The sequence below is a fragment of the Cryptomeria japonica genome, chromosome 9 (genome assembly GCF_030272615.1).
Source record: "Cryptomeria japonica chromosome 9, Sugi_1.0, whole genome shotgun sequence".
In the NCBI taxonomy this organism is placed as follows: Eukaryota; Viridiplantae; Streptophyta; class Pinopsida; order Cupressales; family Cupressaceae; genus Cryptomeria; species Cryptomeria japonica.
In genome coordinates this window covers 713,017,482-713,042,456 of record NC_081413.1, presented here as the reverse complement: position 1 = coordinate 713,042,456, position 24,975 = coordinate 713,017,482, and the positions used below count along the sequence as shown (strand labels likewise).

The 24,975-nt window shown below is 39.3% G+C and overlaps 1 protein-coding gene across 3 annotated transcripts in view; it reads right to left on the bottom strand.

Annotated features, from left to right (window-relative positions):
• Positions 1–6,809: 6,809 nt before the first annotated feature.
• The window catches only part of LOC131048544 (uncharacterized), a 112,747-nt gene continuing 94,581 nt past the window's right edge, over positions 6,810–24,975 (bottom strand). For 2 of the 3 annotated variants that reach the window (XM_057982537.2, XM_057982535.2), the window contains exons 4-7: positions 24,040–24,147; positions 22,398–22,601; positions 20,179–22,304; positions 6,810–7,867 (exon numbers count right to left, since the gene is read on the bottom strand). In XM_057982537.2, the coding sequence (XP_057838520.2) occupies positions 7,291–7,867; positions 20,179–22,304; positions 22,398–22,601; positions 24,040–24,147 (3,015 nt within the window). In that variant the 3' untranslated portion in view covers positions 6,810–7,290. The remainder of the gene's footprint in view (positions 7,868–20,178; positions 22,305–22,397; positions 22,602–24,039; positions 24,148–24,975) is intronic. The other variant, XM_057982538.2, reaches the window with a different exon arrangement.

The following is a 24,975-nucleotide window of genomic DNA, read 5'->3' as shown; positions in this document are numbered from 1 at the left end:
TGGTTCTAGAATGTAAAACCAGATTCTTGGAGATATTAATTGCACTAGTATTGTCACAACATATACTTACCGGTTCAGATACAGGAACTTTGAAGACATTCAATACATGCTTCATCCAAATTGTCTGAGTGTAGTTCATGAAAGCTGCAACATACTCTGCTTCCGCTGTAGACTGAGAGATACAACTTTGCTTTTTACTCATCCAGGAGACCAGTCTACCACCAAGAAAGAATGCACAACCGATTGTGCTCTTCCGGTCATCTATATTACCAGCCCAATCAGCATCTGTGAACATTTTCAAGTTGAAATCCTTGCTATATGGATACCACAATCCATAGTCAACAGTTCTCTTCAGATACCTAAGAATTCGCTTGACTGCAACCAAGTGGGATTCTCTTGGACTTTTCTGGAACCTTGCAGTAATGCCAACTGCATGTGTAATATCTAGTCTGCTATGCACTACATAATGCAATTTACGAATCATTGATCGGTATTCCTTCTCATCGACCAATGCTGAGTCATCCTCTTTGGATAGTTTACAACCGGTCACCATCGGTGTACCAACCGGTTTGCTATCTCCCATGCCAAAGGTCTTCAACACCTCTTTGACATAACTGGACTGAGTGATAAAGATTACATCTCTCATCTGCTGGATCTGTAGTCCAATGAAGAACTTAATCTCCCCTATGAGTGACATCTCAAACTCTTTCTTCATCTCATCTGCAAACTCATGACTCATCTTGTCATCTCCACCGAAGATAATGTCATCAACAAATACCTCACAGATCAGGATCTGATCTCTTTCAGACTTCAAGTAGATATTGTTATCTTCACTTGTTCTCTCAATCTTCACAAGATGGGAATGCAGACGTTCATACCATGCTCTAGGTGCCTGCTTTAGACCATATAAGGCTTTATGTAGCCTACATACCATGTCATTGTCTTCAGATAGGGCAAACCCATCTGGTTACTCTATATACACCTCCTCTTCAAGTACACCATTTAGGAATGCAGATTTTACATCCATTTGATATACTTTGAAACCTTTAAAAGCTGCATATGCAAGAAGCATACGAACTCCTTCCAATCTGGCTACAGGAGCAAAGGTTTCTCCATAGTCTTCTCCGTCTTCTTGGGCATATCCTTTGCACACCAATCTGGCTTTGTTTCTAATCACTGTGCCATCCTCATTTAGCTTATTTTTGAAGACCCATTTGGTACCAATGACATTTTTATGCTCCGATCTGGATACCAAGGACCATGTATCATTTTTCTCTATCTAGTCAAGTTCCTCTTCCATTGCCTTGATCCAGTCTTCATCTTTACGTGCCTCTTTGAATGTTTTAGGCTCAAATTCAGAGATCATACATGAGTTTTCTCTGACCTTTCTTCTTGTAAGGATTCCTGCATCCTTATCTCCTATGATCTGCTTAGGATCATGATTCAACTTGACATACCAAGGAATGGTCTTGATAGATTCCTCTTGCTTTTCTTCTTCATCCTCATCTCCATCAGTATCAGCATCTACATCTACCGGTGTAGGAGCACTATTACTGGTACTCAGTTGACTGACAACCGGTTCCCAGAAGGTTACAACCGGTTCACTTACCGCTTGCTCATTACCGGTTTCCTCAGTTTTCTAAGAGGTTTCATCAACTCTTACATTGATGCTTTCCACAATTCTCTGAGTCCTGTTGTTGAAACACTTGAGAGCTTTGCTCTTGGTGGAATATCTTAAGAATATTCCCTCATCACATTTCGCATCAAATTTGCTCTGGTGTTCACTTCTCTTGATGTAACATTTGCTACCAAACATTCTAAAGTAGCTAACCACAGGTGTCTTACCGGTCCAATACTCATAAGGAGTTTTATCCTTACCTTTCTTGATGAGTACCCGGTTCATTGTGTAGACTGCAGTGCTCACCGCTTCCCTCCAAAAGGTGTGAGCTACCTTTCCTTGAATCAACATGGTTCTAGCTGCTTCAACCACAGTCCGGTTATTCCTCTCTGCTAGGCCATTCTGTTGTGGAGTCCGGGGGGTAGACAATTGCCTCTTGATGTCATGTTCTTCACAGTACTTACTGAATTCACTGGAAGTGAATTGCCCTCCTTGATCAGTTCTCAGGCACTTGATCCTTTTACCACTTTCCTTCTCCACTAATGCTCTGAAAGCTTTAAACTTTACAAAGGCTTCAGACTTGTCTTTCAAGAATGTGACCCACGTCATTCTTGAGCAGTCATCAGTGAGAATCATGAAGTACCTATCACCCTGCACACTTCTAGTTTTCATAGGACCACACAAATCAATAGGCACAAAATCAAGCAAGTTGTCAGCAGTGAAAGGTTTACCTTTAAAGGTTGAGGAAGACATTTTCCCCAATTGACACTCTCTACACAGAGTATTATCCAGTTTGCTTAACACCGGCAACCCTCTAACTACCTTGATCTTACTGGCCTTTACAATGTTATCAAAGTTTACATGGTAGAGTCTCCTATGCCATATCCAGCTATCATCAAATTTAGCCATAAGACATGTACTTATATTTGCATTCAGATGAAATAGGTTACCTTTGGTCTGCATGCCGGTGGCCACCAATTCACCATCTTTTCCTTTGATTCTGCAAACTCCATTCTTGAATTCCAGAGTGAGGCCACTGTCATTCAGTTGGGCAACACTCAGAAGGTTGTGTCTGAGACCATCAACCAAGTACACATTGTCAGCACTACTTTTTCCATTCAGAGAGATGGACCCTCTGCCTTTGACCATACAAGGTGCATCATTGCCAAAGCGAACCACACCACCATCATACTCCTCCAAGGATAGAAACTTGCTCCGGTCACCAGTCATATGGTGAGAACAACCACTGTCAATGATACACTCATTGGAATTATCAAACCGGGAGACAACAACCTTCTTGTCTGACACATCTTCTTTGACAGCAACAAACACAATATCTTCATTTTCTTCATCCTCTGATTCTTCATCTGTGACACCTTCATCAACTACCACAAAACAGTTCCTCCGGTTTCCTCCTTTGAATTTCTTGAACCTTTCCAGTTTGTCCTTGTTGTCTCCATTAGGATAGTTTACAACAATATGTCCTATTCGATTACAAGAAAAGCATTTCAAAAGTAGCTTACCTTTGTATTTGTCGGTTCCCTTAGGAAGTTTCCTGGCAAGGAGAGCTTCAAATGCCATCAAAATCTCCTCATCGTCCATTTCTCTGCTCTGTCTTGGTTCACCACTAGTGCTAGCTTCTTTTCCTTTTCTGGATGGTATAGCAGAAGCTTTAAATGCTGATTCAGTCTTTTGAACACTGCCATCAAAACTATTTAGCTCATAGGATGTCAATTTGCTATGATGGAGTCCAAGGATACCTTAGTCTTGTCTATTGATCTCAGCTCCTGAATAGCAGCAACCCTTATTGCATAGACCGGCAATAGGGATCTCAGGACTTTCCTTACCACAGTGGAGTCTTCTATTTTACCACCTGCACTCTTGATATCTCCAACAACGGTTTTGATTCGTATTCCATACTGTTGAATGGTCTCTCCTTCAACCATCCGCATATCTTCAAACTTCCCTCTCAGGCTTTCTTCCTTAGCCTATTTTACATGTTCATCACCGCCATAGATATTTTCAAGAGCATCCCATACCTCTTTGGGATTTACCTTGTCTTGAACATCAATAAACTCAATGTCAGATAAACTACTAATTAGGGCTTCCATGACTTGCCCATTTTCTTGTATCTCTCTCTTTTGGTCATCGGTGAGAGTACCGGTAGGGGCAACATAGACATTCTAAACATAGCTCCAATGTTGAGCACCCATGCTTCTAATGAATATCTTCATCCTGTCTTTCCAAATACTGAAATTTTCCCTGTTAAACATTGGACCTTCCCTCTTCATCATTTGACTGGGATCTTTACCTCAAGCGGTTAAGCTTATAACACAGAGGACCTGGAGGACGCTCTGATACCAATTGATACCTCAATGATGAGTGAATAGTACCAAACCGGTACTGAGAGGGGGGTGAATCAGTACAAACAAAAATACAATCCTAAACCGGTTTGACAACAAACACTTCAAATGACTGGCAGACAGTGTCACCGGTTTGAAACAGAGTGCAACCGGTAAAGCTAAGAATGTCTGAGACAAGCATTAACCAGTTACTCACTTAGCTTTTTACTCAACTCAAGACTACAATACCATTTCACCCTTATGCATAAACAAGTAATCTATCATCAGATCTTAATAACAGCTGGTTCAACATGTTTTATTGACAGACATAAAACACATAACCATCATATGCTTGACAAACAAGTAGTAAAGCATCACAAGATAAAAGCATCACACATGACACACATATTTTTCACGTGGAAACCCAACTGGGAAAAACCACGGTGGGAATGAATACCCACAAGCTGTTTTTGAACTCTTTGGAAGTCCGCTCTGTTAGAAGCCTTGTCTGATTAGAGACATTACAATAGGTTCTGCTAGGAACCGATCCTGTTAGAGATCACCCGGTTAAGGGATGGCTACAATACCCGATTAAGGGTTAAACCCTGTTAAAGGTTACCTTGTTAGAGGATTTCAAGAACTCAATAGCTAAAGGACTTCGAACTCAGTAGCTTAGAGTTACCCTGTTAAAGGATTTACAGCAAGTCGGTTAAGACTACCCTGTTAAGGGATTTTCCAACTGTTGAGGTGGTTAGAGATCAACAGGTATTACAATGATCTGGTAACAGCACTCAATACCAATGCAAATCCACTTAAGCTCCTCTTTTCCTTCTGCACTTACACTCTGCAGGTATCACTTCTCTCCTCTTGGTCTGGCAAGAATCACGTATCCCTTCTCTTGGATACTCACACACAACTTTTGCCAACAACCCTAGAAAGAGTCACAACGTGGACCTTATAGAAAACAGTTAGGTTGGTAGCATAAACCCTAAACCCTAAACCTAATAGGTTAAGGAGTTCAAACGGTTCAATCCTGACCGTTGAGCATACTGCATTAATCTCCATCGTTCGTTTTCCACCGTTTTCATGGCGGCTAATAACCCATCACACGTTATCTTCGTTATACAGTCTTCTCATATTCTGGAGGTAGATAGGCAAGATCTTCTTCATCCACGATCCTTCATGCACACAAGTCGTACGTGGCAACACGATCTTGTTCTTTGTTATCATGCTAACTTATCGCACAAAGTCACCGGTTGAGCCATACAGGCTTGAAGCACTTCAACCAGAAACCCTAAAATTGAGACTACCAACCAATAGTCATACAACACTTCCATGTGTCGGTTCCCATAACCATATGCCGGTTCATCTTGAACAAGCACACCGCTTCACTTTGGCACAAATGTCGGTTCACAGTGTTATACCGGTTCTCGCATATGCCTGTTCACACCTTTGCAACATATTGACATCAATGACAACATACAATGTCATTATGTCCACATACCGGTTCTCATAATGCCAACACATTGTCAAAGAGAAGCTAAACTTCATCTAAATAAAGAAAAATATTCATAACAGTTTTTTATCTCTGTTGACGCACAATTAGAGCAATTTGTCATTGGAGTCTTTTAATCAATAATCAATAATCTGAGATTGAATGAGATGGTTTTTCTCTGATCCAATTTCTTCAATATTGTGTAGGTGTTGTTTTCTTCTTCAATCCTTCACTAAGAACTAGGAAAGATCCATGAAGACAGATAACAAAAATGCAGCTCAAATCCACATAAAAAAACAGAGACAAAACTACATTCTATGATGCTTAGAAAAAGAAAGAAAACAATGCAGGAAAGGGTTAATACCCCCGAATACCTCAAATCCTAACATTTTAATATAGAGTTCCAGAATAATGATCAAGGTGCCCTTGTATTTCAAATTTCCATTAAAATCCAAATATATCAAGGTGTACATGATAAACTAGAGGAATTAAAACAAAAATTGAGAGTAGAAAAAGTTGTGTTGGATCTTCAGAACTGGCATGCTAGTGGGCATAATCTTCGATATCAAATGTTTGCCTCACTATCTGGGCTCCTATTTCTTGATCTCACTGTGGATTTGATTGGGAGGCGCATGGCAAATCCCCTGCACCATCTGTGGTAGGTAAAAGACTCATTTTCCCGCCCCTCATGAAAAGTTGCTTTAGATTTTGATTTGGGTGGGTGTTTAATTATCAGATGGGATGAGGCAAATTTGAAAAGAACATAATGGTGTGACGGACCATTGACTATCGAGACCACCACCGTACTGACAAATGCTACAGGACGAGATACCATGGATGGGCATGGTTCATCCATCAACCGACCTTGTTAACGGAAAACGAGAGGGAGACGGATTATGTCTGGGCCCCACCAAAGACACTCGAAGCAGTCAAAGCTTCGAGTGTGTTGGTTAAGCCCGACCACATTTGACTCGGTCTGTTGATAACTTATAGATTAAATAGCCGTAGGAGTGGTCAGCCTAGTTGTGGACTAGAGGTGTAGTGGTTTAAATGGTACGTACCAGTTTACTGATTAGCATCACAGCAGTAAATTACTTGCTGTATATCATTGGGAGGTAGCTCCGTTAAATGGCTTTGTTTCTGGAGTCAATATTTAGCATAATTGACTTTCATGTCTCTTATATTGTGATCTGTTCTATTACGGTGTATTTTTATTCATGAGTTACTATTGTTATTCCATTTGTGCATTGAAGAAATTCCATTTCAGAGCCAAATCTAATGTATACACACCCTCCTATATTGCATTATTTTCAAGCATGGTCTTCCAGAGCATAATAGGTAAGGCAAACGGTCATACAAGAAGTCACTGTAGAAATTTCTATTGGAAAGAAGTCATTTGTACCAATATTTTACAAGAAGCCCTTCCCATTAGAGGGCATTTTGTCCATCTGAGCTGGCTCACAAATAACAAACATAAAGCAATGTTAAGAGGGCACAATCTATTACCTGCCCTTCCAATTCATCTTTGAGTATGCTATAAAACACTGCAATGCCTTAATGGATTTCTCCATCTTGATAACAGGAAAATCTCTTTGCTCTAGCTCATCCACTGACAGACTGAAGAATGATTGCCATGGTTATTTACAGAATATGTTTCGAAAAACTGATACTGCTGATGAAGGGCTATGAGTTGGCACTTAGCTAATGTCCATAGACTCCATACATTACAGTCCCAACTCTCTTCTCTCCTCATAGTGTGCATTCAGTTTCATTATTTGTTTTATGACTGCATAAGATAGAGAATATGATACAAAAAAAAGTTGTGAGAAATGCTATCAAATTGATTTATTCTTCTCTGGCTTGATTCTGAAGATGGGACCAGCATTTAGAGGCTGCAAACTCCAAAATCTCCCTCTGTTGTCAAGGCATGCACAGAGCCATGACGTTTGATATAATCCACATGGCAGTGATGAGACATCCAACAAACACGTAGAAAATCCTCGTCCCTTCTTGTCCAATTCAAACATAATAAATGTCTTTCCTTTCTGGTTAGGCTTTTCAAAACTTGCATCCTTAAACTCAGTTTTTGTTCTAGATATATTGATGGACTTGGTTATCAGTTTCATATGTACCAGCAACTCCTCTGTCAATTCTAACACTTCCTGTGTTTCCTCCATCCTCCACCCTAGCCTCCAATGAGCATAATATTCTGAAGTCGTCCGCTGTGAACAGTCTGAGGGTTGAATAATCATGACACAGCAAATCTTCTTCACCTTACAAGAGCTCCCAGGTAGGATATTTCTGACCTGAACACAAAGACTCAGAGGAAGCTGGAAACCCTGCTGGACAGAGATTCCATCAATATTCCTCTCGTTCGTGTTTTCAGCAAAAAGCTCCACACCAATGCGAGGCCTGAAGTCCATTCAAAGAAAAACTTAGGAGATCAGAATCCATCATACAAAAACAATCCATTCTATACTTTTGTGACAATTACAAAAAATTAAGCAAATTAAAAAATATACAGAACTTCCCTGAAAAACAGAAAAAGCATAATGACTGAAGTTAAAAAATCTTCTATACATGAATGAATGAATGATGGTAAAGCATGGATAGTCTGTGGAGAACTTCAAAGAAGAAACAGGTGACCTCTGCTTATGTGGTAGATTGTAAATGACAAAAATAAAGTTCTTGCTCAGTATGGTCTGTCATAATCAGTTCAAAATTTTGGATGCCAACGGGAATATTATTTGTTTGATTTTACATATATCGGCATGGTCTCCAATGTCTTTGTATTAGGTTCTCTGATGCATTGAAAGCTTCTATATAAAAATCCTAATTGAAACGTATCCAAGATTATTATCAGGTCCTTGACAAATAAGGCCGGAAACAGTTCGCATGGCAGTTCTATCAATGTCAAGGAGCTATATGTCAGCGGATATAGATGGTCCTTTTATTCCCTAAGCAGAATAGATGCCAATGATTCCTAGGGGGTAAAATTGGTTAAGTTTATTCTGACTGTCCGAAATCACTCTGTCCTCTCTGTTATATATTGACAATCGTTGGACTTGGTAGGAATGACGATCCTAACAAATCTTGGTGGACATGAAGCTTGTGAGGTATGAATATGATGAAAACAGCAAGCTTCTTTGTATGATCATGCTCTTTACCCTTATCTCTTTCAAATTTTGTTCCTGTCATCCTCACTAACTGCACCGACTATTTCTTAGCACTTAACTTTAGCAAAGAATTACTCAAGAATGTGCTCTATGTTATTTTTAATCAAGCTCACGTAACTTGAATATGTAATTAAGCTCATTCATAAAATTCAATATTAACTATTAAGTATATGCTCAATCAATATACACAAAGAAAGTATTTACACTATGTAATAACTTGTTTATCCGTCATATTATGACAACTGATCATCACCATATTGAAGATGTACCAAAATATCGAAACCCCACGAATCAATTTAGACTATTATAAATATATTTTGATTAGCTGTGATGAAGAGGTAGGAACTTGTCACGTGTCAACCCAGATGTGATGAAGAGGTAGTAATATGTCATATGTCAACCAAGATGTTAATTTAATATCCATATTATCATAATTATCGAGTCATGTATACCACAATTTCCTTGGACTCTCAGTATATTCAATCTGACTACCATGGGTCAGTTCTTAACAAATTTGTCTTTTCAAAATAATAATTTTATATGACACTATGATGTCCAAAAAAGAAGAAAATATTTAACAAACAGCTGGGTAAATTATTGATTAAAGCACAGTTACTTTTTATGGTTAATTTTTTTATTTTTGAGATTTAAAGGATGAGGTATATTTTTGACCAGAAAGTAGAAAAGGAAAACTAACACTATGCATGGTCAAGACATAATGCAATTACCAGATTTAATACAAAGAGATTTTAAATTATCTACCAACACACAAGTTTGGTAATCAAAATTTTTTAAAAGGAATGAAAATCACTGAAAATCCCAACACAGATTGAAATACAGGTGAATGATATGCAACTTTAAATTAAAATTTCACCACCATGAAAGGAATTGAATGCCAAGCAAATGGATATCATGTTTGCACAAAAAGGTAATATCTAGATATTAGCTAAAAGCACAGAGACTTATAAACAAATATCTAAAACCAGACATCCAAACTCATATGCACACAAACAAATGAATCCTCCCAGGAACGAGCAAAATTTTATTGTTCCTTCTTTGATCGTGTTTCACTCTTGCACTACAATGCAATGGGGATCAAAATTCCAGACCTTCTGATATCTTTCAATTACATATTTAAAGAGTTACAAAAGTAACTGCCACTAGAGTCTTTGTTGACGTGGCTAAAATCGGATCACCAACTCTCTCTGGTCAACACAGAATAGACTATTGTTGAGTATCCTATCCTCTCTTGCGTAAGGAACCCCTAATGCTATTTTAGTTGACCAAAGGGGACAACCTCAAGGTTTCAAATGTCAGTTCATGACTGCGGGATAACTCAGCGGTTTGATGTGTTTTGCTGGCAAAACACAAGGGGCCTTACATTTTGCAACAAGCTGGTCTGCATCCAACGATGCTGTGATTCTCAGACTGGGAAAAAGAAAAGCAAAAGAGAAGGGTTTAGAGATCCTAAGTGCAATGATAGGAATGACTAGTGTTGTGGGTAGACAGATTTTCGCAAACCGTTTCTTGTTTTGCTAGAGACACCCTCACAACTCGACAAGAACAGTGTAATCTCCAAGGGGATGAAGGATTTTCAGACCGGAGATACTCATCTAGGCACCCAATTCTAGTGCAACCTAAAACGAATACCTACAGTTGAACTAAGCACAGTTTTGGGTTCAGACTAACCATGCACGGTGACCTACAATCAGCAGGTCCCCAATGGTATGAACCTAAACTGTATCAAATTCCCCCCACATTTCACCATTGAAATCATTGAACTCTACTTCTAACTAGCTGGAAGGAAACCATGCAAACAGAATAAAACCTAAATAACAAACACCAAATCAATGTTTATATATTGACTTTAGCTGCTATTACAACAATTTTGCAACAGTTCTATTCTACTCCTAATAGTCTAACTACTTAAATCTAACCCTTTACAATGAGAGGCATCCTGCCTTTTATAGATTTTTCAATTCAAATCAAGGGCCAAGATTGACTACATCCAAGGGCCCTGATCTGCCTTCTAGAAACTTGGCAGCTTTAACCCATGCCTAGTTAATCCTCAGTTATCCTCCCAACCACATTCCAGCTACCAACCACTGTTTGGCATCAATTCGGTCAATATGGTAGTTGGGAATAACTGTCTTGTATCCCTTTGTTTTAAAATGCCTTGAACGGGGCCCACAAGCAGTCCTTTTACAATAAAGCAGTTCAATTTACAAACTGATTTTCTGGAATTAATTCCAGCTATGTATTTTTGAGTTTGCACATTTTGTAGCACTTTGGGTGTTCTTTTGTCTAATCTTGTTGGTTTAGTAGTGGCGCGTTTCCCCGTGATTGTTTTAGCTCTGTAGTGCGCTCTTCATTGGCAAAGCTTTGGGATCCTTGTTTTGATCTTGCGCTCCTACATCTTCGCTTCCTGGCTTTGATTGTGATCATGCCTCCAATTTGCACTTCAGGTTGTCACTTTAGTTCATTTTCCAACGCCGTCGATATGCAAACAATTGATTTCGACTTGAATTAATCACTTTGAAAAATTAAAAGATTTAAATAAATTTAACTCTTAAATGTCCCTTGTTGAAGAAAACTTAGCTTCGGATTACAATGTGATTCCATGCAACTTTGGTTTAACTCAGCTTTAAAGCCAAGATGAAAGAATTTTATAACACCTAATGTCAAATTTGGGTAAAACAAAAATAAATCGACCCCCTCCACCATTTTTAATTTCATCTTTTCACGTTTAAGGGAGAAATTCAGGTTTTTTAGGTAAATTGAGTGACTTTTATTTTTTCCTTTTTGCAAAATGACTAAAGGCACCGAATTTCATTTATAAGCCCCCCAAGTGAATTCGGACCTTTTGATGTATTTGCATGACATTACTTACCCTTTTTCCAAACCTTGCTTTGGTAATTAATTCCATCTTCTATAAAGAAACTCGGCATCTTTTGCAAAATGAACGATTTTACCTAAACTCAACATTTTCACCTAGCCGATTCGGCTAAACTTAGACTTTGTTTTGAAAACCCAGCCACTTCATTTTAAATGTGCAATTTTCATTATTTCTCGCAAAGCTTATGATAGGGGCGAGTTTGCTTGAAACTCGACACTTCTTATACAATCGTGTGAACTTTGATCCGCAAGTTTTGAACTTAAAAAAAAGTGTCCCCCTTCACACTTGCAAACTCGGCCATTTTTACAAAAATGCGTGATTTGGTGCTTTGCTTCTTCATTCGGGATTCTACCAATCTTGACAAGCGATTTCACATTTTATATGGGCAAATGCCCAACCCTTTTCTGTGATTCCATTTCGGGATTCGGCCATTTCAAGTAAAATGTGCAGCTTTAGTTTTAACTTAGGCTCCCACACCAAAATGAATCGACTTTGATTCACATTTCGCCCCTTCACTCAATGATTTTCGGGCCCCTTGAGGATTTTGCGCAATTTTTTGACTTGCGTGATTTCCTAGTTTGCCCTCTACAAAAAAATCTAGATTTTCAATTAAGATGTGCGATTTTCATTCTTTGGTCTTTAAACGCCCCCTTTGATAGATGAAATTCGGGGAAAAGAAAAAGAATACAAACATTCGTTTTTAAAACTCCCTCTTTCACTTTATGCTACAATTTGGAACTTTATATTGTGCATTTGAGGGAGAAATTCGGCCATTTCAGGGTGAATGAGCAATTATTTTAAAACTCACCAATCGCATATAATCGCCAAGTTTTAAAACGCCTCCTTTTTAATTGGAAAACTTGGGATTTTTTAGCAGAATGAGCGAACTTAGATGCGCGATTTGGCTTTGGAATGAATCTCGGGGTTTTGGATGAAATGCTGGCGTGATTTCAAATCTTGGGCTTCTATCTCACAGAGCAAACAAAGGGCAAAATTGGGGGTCCCCGTCAAGGATGGGGAGTGTTGTGCGAAGCACAACAATCTTCAAACTGATTCTTTAAAAGAATCATTAAATAAAAATATAATAAAATTGAACTTTATAAACATTAAAAAATAAAAAATAAACAAGCAGCTACTGCTAAGGCAGTTAATTTTGTGGGCCCATGTTTGCTCGTCCACTTAGACTTGTTGGGCGGCTGCCACACGTGCCTTGTAATACTTCAGTACTTGTGTGACAGCTAGAATCTCTACGTGCTAAGGAATACTCATGTTTTTGGTCCAGAGTTTCTAAAGGGCTTTGTTGCAATGGATGTTATCCATCTTAGCAGTGAAGTTGGCTAGATGACTATCATATTGTAGTGTCGTACATTGTAACCCTTTACAATGTCACACTCTTTTTTGGGCCCCTGTTTTAGTGATCCCTCTCATAGCTCATTTCAAGCCTATTTCTAGCCTTGTCACAACTAAACTATCATTGTATGCTCATGAGGTGACCAGATCCTATGTCCTAGGACCTTCTACTCTACAACCATCTTTCTCTTCTCCAGTTTTGGGTGGACGAGGATGCCCAACACCATAGTCGCTCTATAAAGGTTCCAAAATCAAACATGTCGAAGTGTCAGTTCTCGCCATTTGTTATCTGATCCCAATATTTTGATATGACCATTAGAATTCAACCTAAAATAGGAAATACCTAGTGATCCCTATATAAAGGCATCCTCTCTAATTCATTTTCAATCCTACGCAACCCCAGAGATTCTAAGCAAGTTCATTGAGCAAGCATTATTGAGCAAGTATCTTCAAATCTAAGCATTATGGAGCAGCAACCTACATGCAAATGTGTTTTCATAATTGATCCTTTTATGACTTGTCATCTCATTTTATTGTATCAACCCTTGAAGCTCTTATCCAAAGAGCATTGCTTCACCACCATTATCAAACTTAAAGTAATACCATTTAAATTCAGCATTTCCTTAAGGTTTTCAGCCTCTGACCTACCAAGGGTAAGCTCTCTTTTCTAATAATCATTGTTGTAATGGAGGTTAATTCATGCCTGGGATTTCAGTTAGGCAAGCCCCTATACAACACAACATTTTTCCCTCTTTTTTGTGTGCAGATTACATATCCGACAGCTGAAAATTGCAAAGTTGCAAAGCACCTGATCCATAATCCGAAGTTTTAGCTGACAAAAACACCTCCACGTCATTATTGTTTATTCCCCTTAATGAAAAGGGGAAATAGTGATTGATTAATTTCTTAGTTTACAATTATAGGCGAAGACTACTATTTCCACTCCATTTCACATACCAAGCCAAAGCTGAAACAATTATTACCAACTTATCTAGGTTGTCTTTGTTGAAATCTTGTTCATCTGAAAAATGCAACAATGACTTTCTAAAATTCTTCCTTCAATTCAAGTTTAGTAGGATCACTAGCATTGACTTTCTTTTTCAGTTGACACCCTATATCTATAAATTCTTTGATAAGGTCAATCTAGATGTGGTTACACACTCTCAACATCCTTGATGTTCTGTTTGAGGAAAGAATCTTCCATTTTATGCTCTCCCTCCCACATCACACACTTGGTGTCATTGGTCCTTTACACAATTTTCTCAGTTGATGCTTTATCTAAAGCCCATATCTATGACATCTTTCAGCTCTTGATCAGTTTGCAGCCATATGGACTCTTCCTATTTAGTACACACTCGTATTGATAGTATTTCTTAGCAATATCAAATCATCAGACTTTACTTAGTTGTTCAATGAAAGGAGGTCCCTTGGCCTTCAAAACCTTCATCCATTCTTCGATGATTCTGCCCAAAGAAACGAGACTCGGACCCGACTCGACAAGGCCTATGTTGAACACAATGTACCACTGGGAGGGGGGCGAATCAATGGTTTCTAAAGTCTTTTTCCTTTTTAAAACAACCTTAGAATACTGGTTATTATCCTAAGCACTAAACAGTCAAACCGGTAAGACAAATGAGGATACCAAAAGAGACAATCACACAAATGCAACCCACAACACCAGATGTATGAGGAAAACCCAATATGGGAAAAATCTCGGTGAGAAATGTTGTTGGAGACTACTGCTCCAATCCAACCTCACAAGTGAAAACACTGAATTACAAAGATTTAGGGTACCAACCCAAGGAGCACCAACCCCTGTTGATTCAGGGCCCCAACCCAAGGAGCACCAAGCTCCAACTTGGTGATGTATAATGAAATACAATTTTGATACAATTATAGCTTCTGGTTGCAAATGAGTTCTGCAACACTTGATCAAATAGATTTATGCCAGTTAATAGCCTTTTCTTCTTCTCTCTCAGCCTCACAACACACTTAGTCACACTTGGATGCCTTCATGACCAATCACACCTTACTTGTTAGCTCAACTGTTAGACCTGCAACAGTTTACCGATACTCTGTCTCTGCCAGTTAAACCCTCTCACCGGTTTGCTTGCTAACTCACTCTGCAACCTTCTTAGAATAAATTCTAAGGAAGATGATCCTTCTCGGTGCTCAAGCTCTTTTCACTCTCCTTCTTCACATCAAGCATCATAAATTTCTGTCTCGAGCTCACATATTTATAATCTTGGATTCCCACCAAAAACCACATTCAAACAATGTCGTGTCAGGTTTTGCCTTCTCCAACTCGATCCAAATCTGATTTGATTCGATCTGCTTTTTCAGGGATATGATCTTCATGACACAAAACAGCACTAACAAATCTTCGCATTCCAATGTGCGTTTTCTAAATCTGGAGGTTTGCACCATGCTTTTTTGCTTTTCTCTGTCATACGCCAGTAATGGCTCGGTTGTTTCCTTTAGCAAACAGGTAGGAAGATCAAATCTTCTTGCAGGTTCAGTTTAGTCGCTTGCCAGCTTGCCTTCCTCGAGCCGCAATCCTCTGGCATCCTTCGTGACTTGCAGGTTCTTCATAAAAATCGACCTGCTTGCTGACTTGTTACATCAATGCACACTCCACTGACCTGTGCAATATCACCACCTGGCATCCAACTGTCATGTTTGTCGACATCCACCTCTGCTTGGATTTCTATGTCAGTTTGACATTCTTTGTTGACCAAGGTTGACTACCGGCTCAGTTCACCTTACCGGTATAACCAACAAACATCCTTTTTATCGACAGCACATCCTCTTGATAATTCATCTTGCCTTCCAGTATGTCTTCATGCCATCCTCTATGTTCTGCTCACCATGTGTTGTTGTGATTCTTTTAACATTTTGTCTCTTCATCACAAACAAACAACCAACCTTCATCCCGGTTGGGCCTTATCGGTAAGCCTGCTTTACCGGCAGATGACACAATTCATGTGTACCGGTAGCCTTCCTTCTGTCTACTCACTCATATGTACATTGCCATCAAATGGCTTGCTCTTCTTATACCGGTCACCACTTCTTGCTTACCGGTGACTTTGCCAAACCAGTTGACATCAATGACAACTTAATGCCAATAATGCCAACAACCTACTCGTCTCGGGACTCGGGACTCGGAGTCGAAACTCTGCTCAGACTCGGCTGGACTCGGCAAAGTGAAAAACTCAAGAAATTTAGAGATTTTTAAAGATTTTGGACCCCAGTCTATGTTTGGCCGAGTTTGGCCGAGTCCAAGCGAGTTTGGACCCCAGACTCGGTCGAGTCCGAGTTTGAGCCCAGTGGACTCGGCCAGCATGACTCAACTCGGAAATCGCCCAAACTCGGCGTTTAATAGGTATTTTTTTTTACGGTTCTTATACGGGATTAGGGTCTTCCTTATAAGAAAGTATCAAAAAGAATTTGAGATCGCCCTAAAAGAAAAAGCATATAGAACGAATTCTAAATCGTCCAATGCAATTTTGGATTCTAAATCGTCCTTTAGCATTTGTTGATCATTTCCTTTCCAACTGCAAAGCTGAGGTCAAAGGAAGAGCTTGCCTGACTGATAGGTTGGGGTGAAGGATCTACTAATGACTTCAAGCAACTTGTGAGCAGCTCCATTGCCTTCTTTAATTCGTCTTTATCCTGCTTATCCCCTCCACCATCATATCAGATAATGCCAAGGCATTCATTGGAACCCAAATAAGTTCTTGGGCAGTTAAGCATGGTGTATACTTGAAGATGTCATCCAATTATTACCCCCAGGGTAATGGCTTAGCTAAATCTTCCAACAAAAACCTCATCAAGATAATCAAAAGGACAATTGAAGACAACGAGCGGTCTTGGCATACTAAGTTGAGGACAACCTCATGGGCTAACAGGATCACACCCAAGAGGGCGATCAGTAACTCTCCCTTCATGTTGGTGTATGGGAAAGAAGTAAGACTCCCAACTTCCCTAGAGTTACCCTCTCTTGAACTAGCACATCAGCTATAATTGATAGAGTGATGCCATGACAGTAAGGTTGGCTGAGCTAATGGAGCTGGAAGAGATTAGAGGTCAGGTTGTGCATACACTTGGGACTCATTAAGAATAAGTCAAAAGAAGTTTTGACAAAAAGGGGATACAAAAAGGGTCTTCAAAGAGGGAGATCTAATTCTCAAGTGGGATGCAGACAAAGCCAAAGTCGGGCGACACTCCAAATTTGATGCTCTCTGGAGTGGTTTGTATGTCATCACCAGTTGCAAAGAGGCTAATGCATTTCATCTCTCCAAGATTGATGGTGAAGTTCTTCCAATACTGGTTAATGGGATTCATCTCAAGCCTTGCTTTTAAAGAAGGTCTTGATGACATTGTAAATATTAGATTAGGGGTTGTTTTGCTTTCAAAAGTGCTTTTGCACCTGATGCATTCTCCTTAAGAGAATGTATGCTCTATTTTCCCTCCAAGTGATGACACGCACATGTTTTGGGTCTTTTCAATGACTCAGTGCCCAATGGATGCTCAAGGCTTCTGGAATCCATGCTTAGCAGGCAAGCATCCCGCAAAGGTCGCCAAAATGTTATCATTTTTATGACACCCTTGGACCACCAATGAGAACTGATCAGAGATATGTTCTATGGACCAGTGTTGCCGCAGTTGATCAAGGAAAGAAAGAAGGGAATCACGAAATGTGAAGTGTTGTCATATTGGGAGACGAAAGTCTTCCAAACTCTGGAGACCCAAGTTTCCCAAGTCTTCCAAACTCCGAAAACCCAAGTTTCCCATGTCTTCCAAACCCTCCCGAAGTTCACAAGTTCTTAAGCATTTTCCTCCCCAGAACCCCGAAGTTCCCAAGTTCCTAAGCCTTTTCTTCTCCAGAACCCCGGAACTCCGAAACCTCGAAGTTCCCAAGTTCCAAAGCCTTTTCCTCCCCGAAACCCCAGAACCCCGAAGTTCCCAAGTTCCAAAGCGTTTTCCTCCCCGAAACCCCAATGTTGAGACATGGACCAGCTAGGACTCAAACCTAGGACCTTCCATATGCTGTTGGAGTGCTCTACCACTGAGCTACTGGCCCCTCTTGGACCAGTCCATCGTCGGTCCGGGTGTGGCTTATTTCCAACACCAACACCCCCCCTTAAGCCACACCTCTCGTGTGCTTGGGGCTCCTAGCCTAGACCTGGCTCTGATACCATGTTGAGACATGGACCAGCTAGGACTCAAACCTAGGACCTTCCATACGCTGTTGGAGTGCTCTACCACTAAGCTACTGGCCCCTCTTGGACCAGTCCATCGTCAGTCCAGGTGTGGCTTATTTCCAACACCAACACCCAAAACCCCGAAGTTCCCAAGTTCCTAAGCCTTTCTTCCTCGGAACCCCGAAGTTCCCAAGTTCCTAAGCCTTTTCTTCCCTGGAACTTCGAAACCACGAAGTTCCCAAGTTCCTAAGCCTTTTCCTCCTCGGAACCCCGAAATTCCCAAGTTCTTAAGCCTTTTCTTCCCCGGAACCCCGAAGTTCCCAGGTTCCTAAGCCTTTTCTTCCCTGGAACCCCGAAGTTACCAAGTTCCTAAGCCTTTTCCTCCCCGAAACTCCGAAGCCCCGAAATTCCCAAGTTCCTAAGCCTTTTCTTTCCAAACTCTAGAAACCCAAGTCTTCCAACTCCCGACGACTTGCAACACTTCTAGATGGCGTGATCAACATTGAAAGCTCTTAATGCTCCATCAACTCTTGCAACTTGTACACTTTCTTTCATGGAGCTACAGGGGTGCATTTAATTATTTTTGCAAGATTTGCATCAAGTCGAGTACAGGGCCATGCTTATTTATAGTTGCTTGTTAACCTTCTTGTCATGCTTGCATGCTCTGACTTTGGAATGTCAAGCAATCCACCTTCTACAAGTACTTTTCTTCTTGGGATTGCCTTGTCAAGGTATGGTCAGGTTGCTTGCATGTACACCATGTCAAGTGCATGCACTTCCCTGCATTCCCTAACTGACATTCCTCTGCACACACAAGGGTCAAGGCTCCTCTTCCTTGACCAATGATCTCTCCTCTGCGACTAGTTTTATATATAAAGGTTGTTAAGCCTCATTGTAAAGAGTTCTCTCCCTGTTGGCTTGAGCTATTCTATGCTCTTTCACTTCTCTTGAAGACTTGTATTTATTTTGCATTTATGCAACTGTAAGTTTGGCCATTGGCCTTATAATGAATTGAAATCATCATTCTTGCCTTCCTTCAACTTATGCATGTTGTGTATGTGTTCTTACCTTCATTGTAAATATATGTTGGTGCTTTCTCTCACGTGTATGCTATGTTAACATGTTCTAGGTGCGACTTGTGGGAAACCTTCTCCCCTTTTGACACTCGGTAATTTCTAACCTCCATATATGTGTTTGGGGTCATTCATGCAACTGAAGTTTGTGCATCTCTAGGGTGTTTCAATTGATTCTTTGTGTCATTTTTGGGTGGGGAGAGACACGTCTCTTATCTTCGTGCATCACCTCCTTTCATTTTAGCATTTCCTTCTTCCCTTTTCCTCTGCAAGCTATTAGGATAGGTTTAGAAGTAGAATTTGGAGTGTTGAGTTGGTTCAACATCTGCACTTGGATTAAGAAGGAAGTCGGCCTTCTCCGGAGATTCAACCCCCTTGCGCAAGGTCCCACACTTTGGGGTTGTTTCCATGTTTCACAAGGTTGTTGAGTTCATAACTCAGCAAGGGTGCAAACTTTTGTGACAACAGTGCTCATGTAGAATGCTAATGTGGGGTTCTCTTGCATGACAACCCTCATTTGGTCAAGCATAGTATCAATGCTCTCTACACCTCTCCAAGGCTAGGTGCATTGGCAACCCCATATCTAATGACCTGGACAACTAGAGTAATGATGGATACTATATATTTTGAGATATAAAAGAAGCAAAACAGGATGCTTCCAAAAGCAAATTCTCTCTTCTGAATTGGAAGTAATTTCCCAATGTTTAATCTTTTGGCTACAAAGTTAAAGAAAAAAAAACTTGCAATAACATTCACATATGGCCAAGGAAAGTTAAATGCACCCAAATGTACAGCACATTGCAATAGCCGATCAGGAGTGCTTAAAGGAACTCTAATAACCAAAAATAAGCATCTATTACTACAACTTGGAAGCAATAAAACCAAATAAGGTAAGGCTAAACCCTCATAGTATATCTTGTTAAAGCCCTGTCCCTTATGATAAAGAAAAAATTATTAAGCTCTTTTCCAAGTACTATTATATGGTAATGAAAAAGGTATGGTTCAAGAAAGTGAAGGTGCTGACCTTGTTTGAAAGAAATATTTAGGAATCTGTGAAGGAAAGTGAAACCACTTCAGAGTCACATCTGCTAACAGCTTCAGTCCATTTTGGCATATTTTGTAGAATTCAGTTTCATGCTTTATCCTTTTTGCTTGCTCCTGTATATCTAATACTCCAGATATTGCCAGCTTACACAGCCTTAGGATGGCTCTGTGTTGATGTCCGGAACTAGACATACATGTCATCACCATTGAACATGTGTTCACATCTCCAATCTCACTGGAAAACAATATAAGTTCTTCCCAGATTGTAGCATCCATCTGCCGCAAACGCTGAGCTAGATCCTGAATAACTGCAACATATGGCTGCTTATTGATATCATATGAAAGTACGCTTGTCTTGTGATCTCCAATAGATACCTTTGGAAAATGGAGAACAAAAAGAGTGCAAAAGGACAGTAAAGAGCAACTAAGTGCAGAGCTTGAGATACACTGGAAACTTTTAAAATCAATATCAATGAAAGATGTATTGAGAAGATCAAATTCACTAGCCAGTCTTAATAATTTAGAAGAAACTTTGAGTAACACAGCCTTTAAGGACTTAATTCTTTGCATATTCTGTTTCTGATAACTGCAGAGACCCTCTTCCATGTTAGAATATGTTTTCTCTTGAATAATTCTAGTTTTCATCATATGTGAATATCTACTCAACAATCCCAGCAATTCTGCAGCATTTTTTATTAGTTTTCCTCTGAGATTCAGAAACCACCTCTGAAATTCAAACGTTCTATCTAGATTAACAGCAGCTGACATGCTATGAATGGCAGTCATGTTCAGATTAAGAGCTTCCGGCATCACATTAACAAATTCACTTAAAAAATCAAAATCATGAGAAGCAGGTGAATGACTTTCAATGACACTTCTATCTGGCTTTCCAGCTCCTGTTATCACCTGGAACTCATCCAAGTTTCTTAATCCATGTGATGAAATCAACACAGCATATATTTTATTTTCAGCCTTCGCCAACAGTGTCAATGATTTTAACCAGCAATAGCAGGCTTCTGATTGCACTCTTTCTACCAGACATTGAAATATAGAACTTGCCGCAAGCCAAGCACCATTACAGGCAGCATGCATCCCAATTTTGTAAGCTCTCCATATACTCCTCTTATTAATCATTTCACTTGCAACATCCAAAGTTAACTTTTCATCTTGGGCCCAGTAATAGTCTTGAAAAACACAGAGATCTGTTTCCATTGTTTTCATTTTGTCATATGTAGCATCATAGTCATTCATGATTCGTGTTTCATCTGCCAGTACAAATTTATGAGCTTGGCATGACTTCAACAGTGCTGGGATTAAATAGCATAAAAGATAATTAGAAGAATCTAGCTGTGAAACACATATAGTAAGCTGCTTCACTTTACTATAAACTCTGCAATCAAGTCTTCCTTCTGCATCAAGTTTATCAAGACACAACAAAAGATAATAACAAAAAGTGCCCATGAGCTTTATAAAATGAGTATTTTGTCTGTTAAATTCACAGCCATCATTGAGGCATTGAGGCATTTCCACATCAATGTTAACACTGCTTTGTAAGTTTTCCGAAGATGGTTTTGTGTTCTCTGGTTTGCCAATAGTTTTTCTTTTCACAAGGGCTTCAACCATGCCTTTGATACAGTCTATGGCTGTCTGACATACAGTAGGGCACTCTCCCACCAAACGTAAAACAATGTTGAATAAAAAATGTTCTTCTCTTGCCAAAGCAACCATTTTTTCCTTCACTACAGGGGAAGCATGTCTGGCATTTTCTACAGGGAACTCCCTTTCCATTTGATTCTTAAATTCTATGGCAATTTGATCAAAAACTAATAAAGTTACTCGTACTGGAAGGTCTATCTGAGAAGAATCATTTTTGTACCTGTCTGTTGTCCTCCAAGAATCCTCTGGAACAACTGTTCCTGGCTGGTTTGAAGAAACCTCATCCCAGACCTTTGGACGTAACTTTTCAATGTTGCATGTTAGATCCACTAACAAGGAAACTGCTGCCTGTCTTTTGGACCAATCAGGGTGAAGACAGCTAATCTCTGTTATGGATACCAATTCTATAAGCTGATGAGCATCCACACAAGTGACATAGTGATGGCAAAGCTGCACAGTAAACATATAAAGTTTGCTTCTGCATAAAAAAAGAAAACTTTGATCCAATAAAGATGACAAGCTCAATAGAGAAAGAAATTCCACCTTGCTTAGAACTTGTAGAGCGAGGCAATGTATTCTTGTTGGTAAGCTCATGTCCTTGACTATAGCAAGCAGGGTTTTAAAACCTTTACCATGAAAAGATATGCATCTAATTGCTTTAGCAGACAGTGTCCTGAAACATTTCAATGACATTGCACGAACAATGTAACGGGGATCAGCATTGGCATATGATAAGAGCAGATCAACCTGCATGGAGCCCTGTCAGTCTTGTATATCCTTACACATAACCAAATGCCCAAACTGACAGAATGCATAATTAGTTCTAAAATTTAATTACAGGCCAACATGTTCAGCCACTCTTTTCCAATAGATTCACATACAGCAATTCCAAAATAAAATAGCAATGGGTGTTTTTGAATTCACCGTGGAGGTCTGATGCCATTCCCCCTACCACAGAGGAGTATAAATTTGAAGATGACAAAATGCCTTCCAATTATGAGTCATGTTTCAACAAGTTTAGCTATCTTGATTCTCAAGTAATATATTTAAGATTACATATTATATCCAGTGATATGCAAGCAAAAGGTCCTGGATGTCTGGGACATTTCAGGGTTCCCCCACTTCCCCTTGCCTCACCCTCCCCTGGTGCCTGCTCTCCATGCTCCCCTACCTTCCCCTCTCCTCTTTTCCTTGCCTCTTTTGAGGATGTCCTCTCCATTTTCTTTCCTTTGGAGGGGAATACTTTGGTGTCCCCAAGATGACTATGGGATGTCCAGGGTGTCCTCTATGGCCCTCCACCATAAAGACCAAAAAAAGTCACAAAAATATTAAAATAAAACAAAACAAAAAAATTAAACATAAATAAAATGTAAGGAGGGTTGCAAGAGTCTTGACACAGCCTAGATTGACAGTTCAGCAACTGTGTCGTTTCTCTGTGATGAAGATGTGATTGGCAAATTCTTAAACTTTGGCCTTTTACTTTTCAGTATACAATTTGGAATTTTGAAGGTGATTCATTCCGTGACTTCTGCTTTAAATTTTAAGCACAAACTTGATATTGGGGAAAAAAAGTAGCAATGCTAGCATATATCTTACTGTCTCCAATGAGTATGATTAATTAAAAAAAAATCATAGGAGCACTTTGCATGGACCCTAAAAGATAAAATCATGAAAGGAATAATGGTATACACTTACAGAGTCAGTGGAACATGAAAATTTAGAACTATGGTATGCAAATTTAATCCCCATTGTCTTGTTGACAAAGCATCCATCATAGTTGTAAAATATCAAAACCATTTTACAATGAAATATTTGTCCTTTCATTGGAATTTGGTGAAAAGCCTTCTCTTTCCTTTCATCTCAGTTTATTTTAATAAATCACCAGCATTTAATAGTTTCACAGCAGATAAAAAATCAGAGAAACAACCATTCACTGCTAAAGGTGGAAATTCAATTTGAGAACAACATATCATGACTCAAGTATTATAATCTAGAACCAATATAAATTTATTATTTGACCCTTATAGCATGTGAGTTGATCTTCAACAAAGGAACTTTTTATTATGGTTTGCAGTTTGCACTTCACATGAAAATAGAATGCTTTTACCTTTACATCCATTAACATATCTTTCCTATGCTAAATGTGGGTTATTCTTATGTGAGACTTAGTAGCAAAATCAAATACCTGGTCTGCCAATGTCACCACTGATCTAATGGCAAGTTTTGACAGTGACAACAATGTAGATGTTACAATCTCATCCGTTGGTAATTTCAACATCAAACTTTTACCAGCCTGCACTAACAAGGATGATGTCATGCTCCATAATTAATCACTCAACGGTCACAACAAAATGCAGAATAGAATAGTTATAGGTAAATAACTTTATTTCAAACCTGACTAAAAGTTGTAACAGTAATAATAGGTGCTTCACAGAGGAACCATATCATTAAAGCCAAAATAAATATGTGGCGACAAAGCATTTGATCATTATGTAAAAGAGTAACGTAATTAAACAAAACAGATAAATAAAGAATTATACAAACTTCAAAAGAAATCACTAAAATATAAGTGCAATGTTTGGTACTTGGAAAAGCTTTCAATGAAGCAAAACATCTGGACAATTATCTTCACAGGGTGACCTAGACTGCAAGAAATTGCAGCATGATTTATGAATTGCAAGCTATAACTTGTCATTGTTGATTCCTAAAGACAGAATCAGAACAATTATCTTCACAGGGTGACCTAGACTGCAAAAAATTGCAGCATGATTTATGAATTGCAAGCTATAACTTGTCATTGTTGATTCCTAAAGACAGAATCAGGGTAATCAGTACTGATAGATTTGAAATCTGGTCTAGGTTGATTTCATCCAGTTCTACATTTCCAGTATTAATGACTCACCGGAAACTAAACTTGGGAAACAGCTAATTAGATTGTCTTCCTCCAGGCTAGCTCTGAAATCCTGATTGTGATTCATTTGAAGTGGGTTCATGCATTAGCAATCAAACTTGTTCAAGACCTAGTTCCAACCCACATAAGATTAACCACACACGAGGAGAAATTAACAAGTACTGAAGATGTATATAAGATATGGCACAATAAACATGTACAAAATTACTT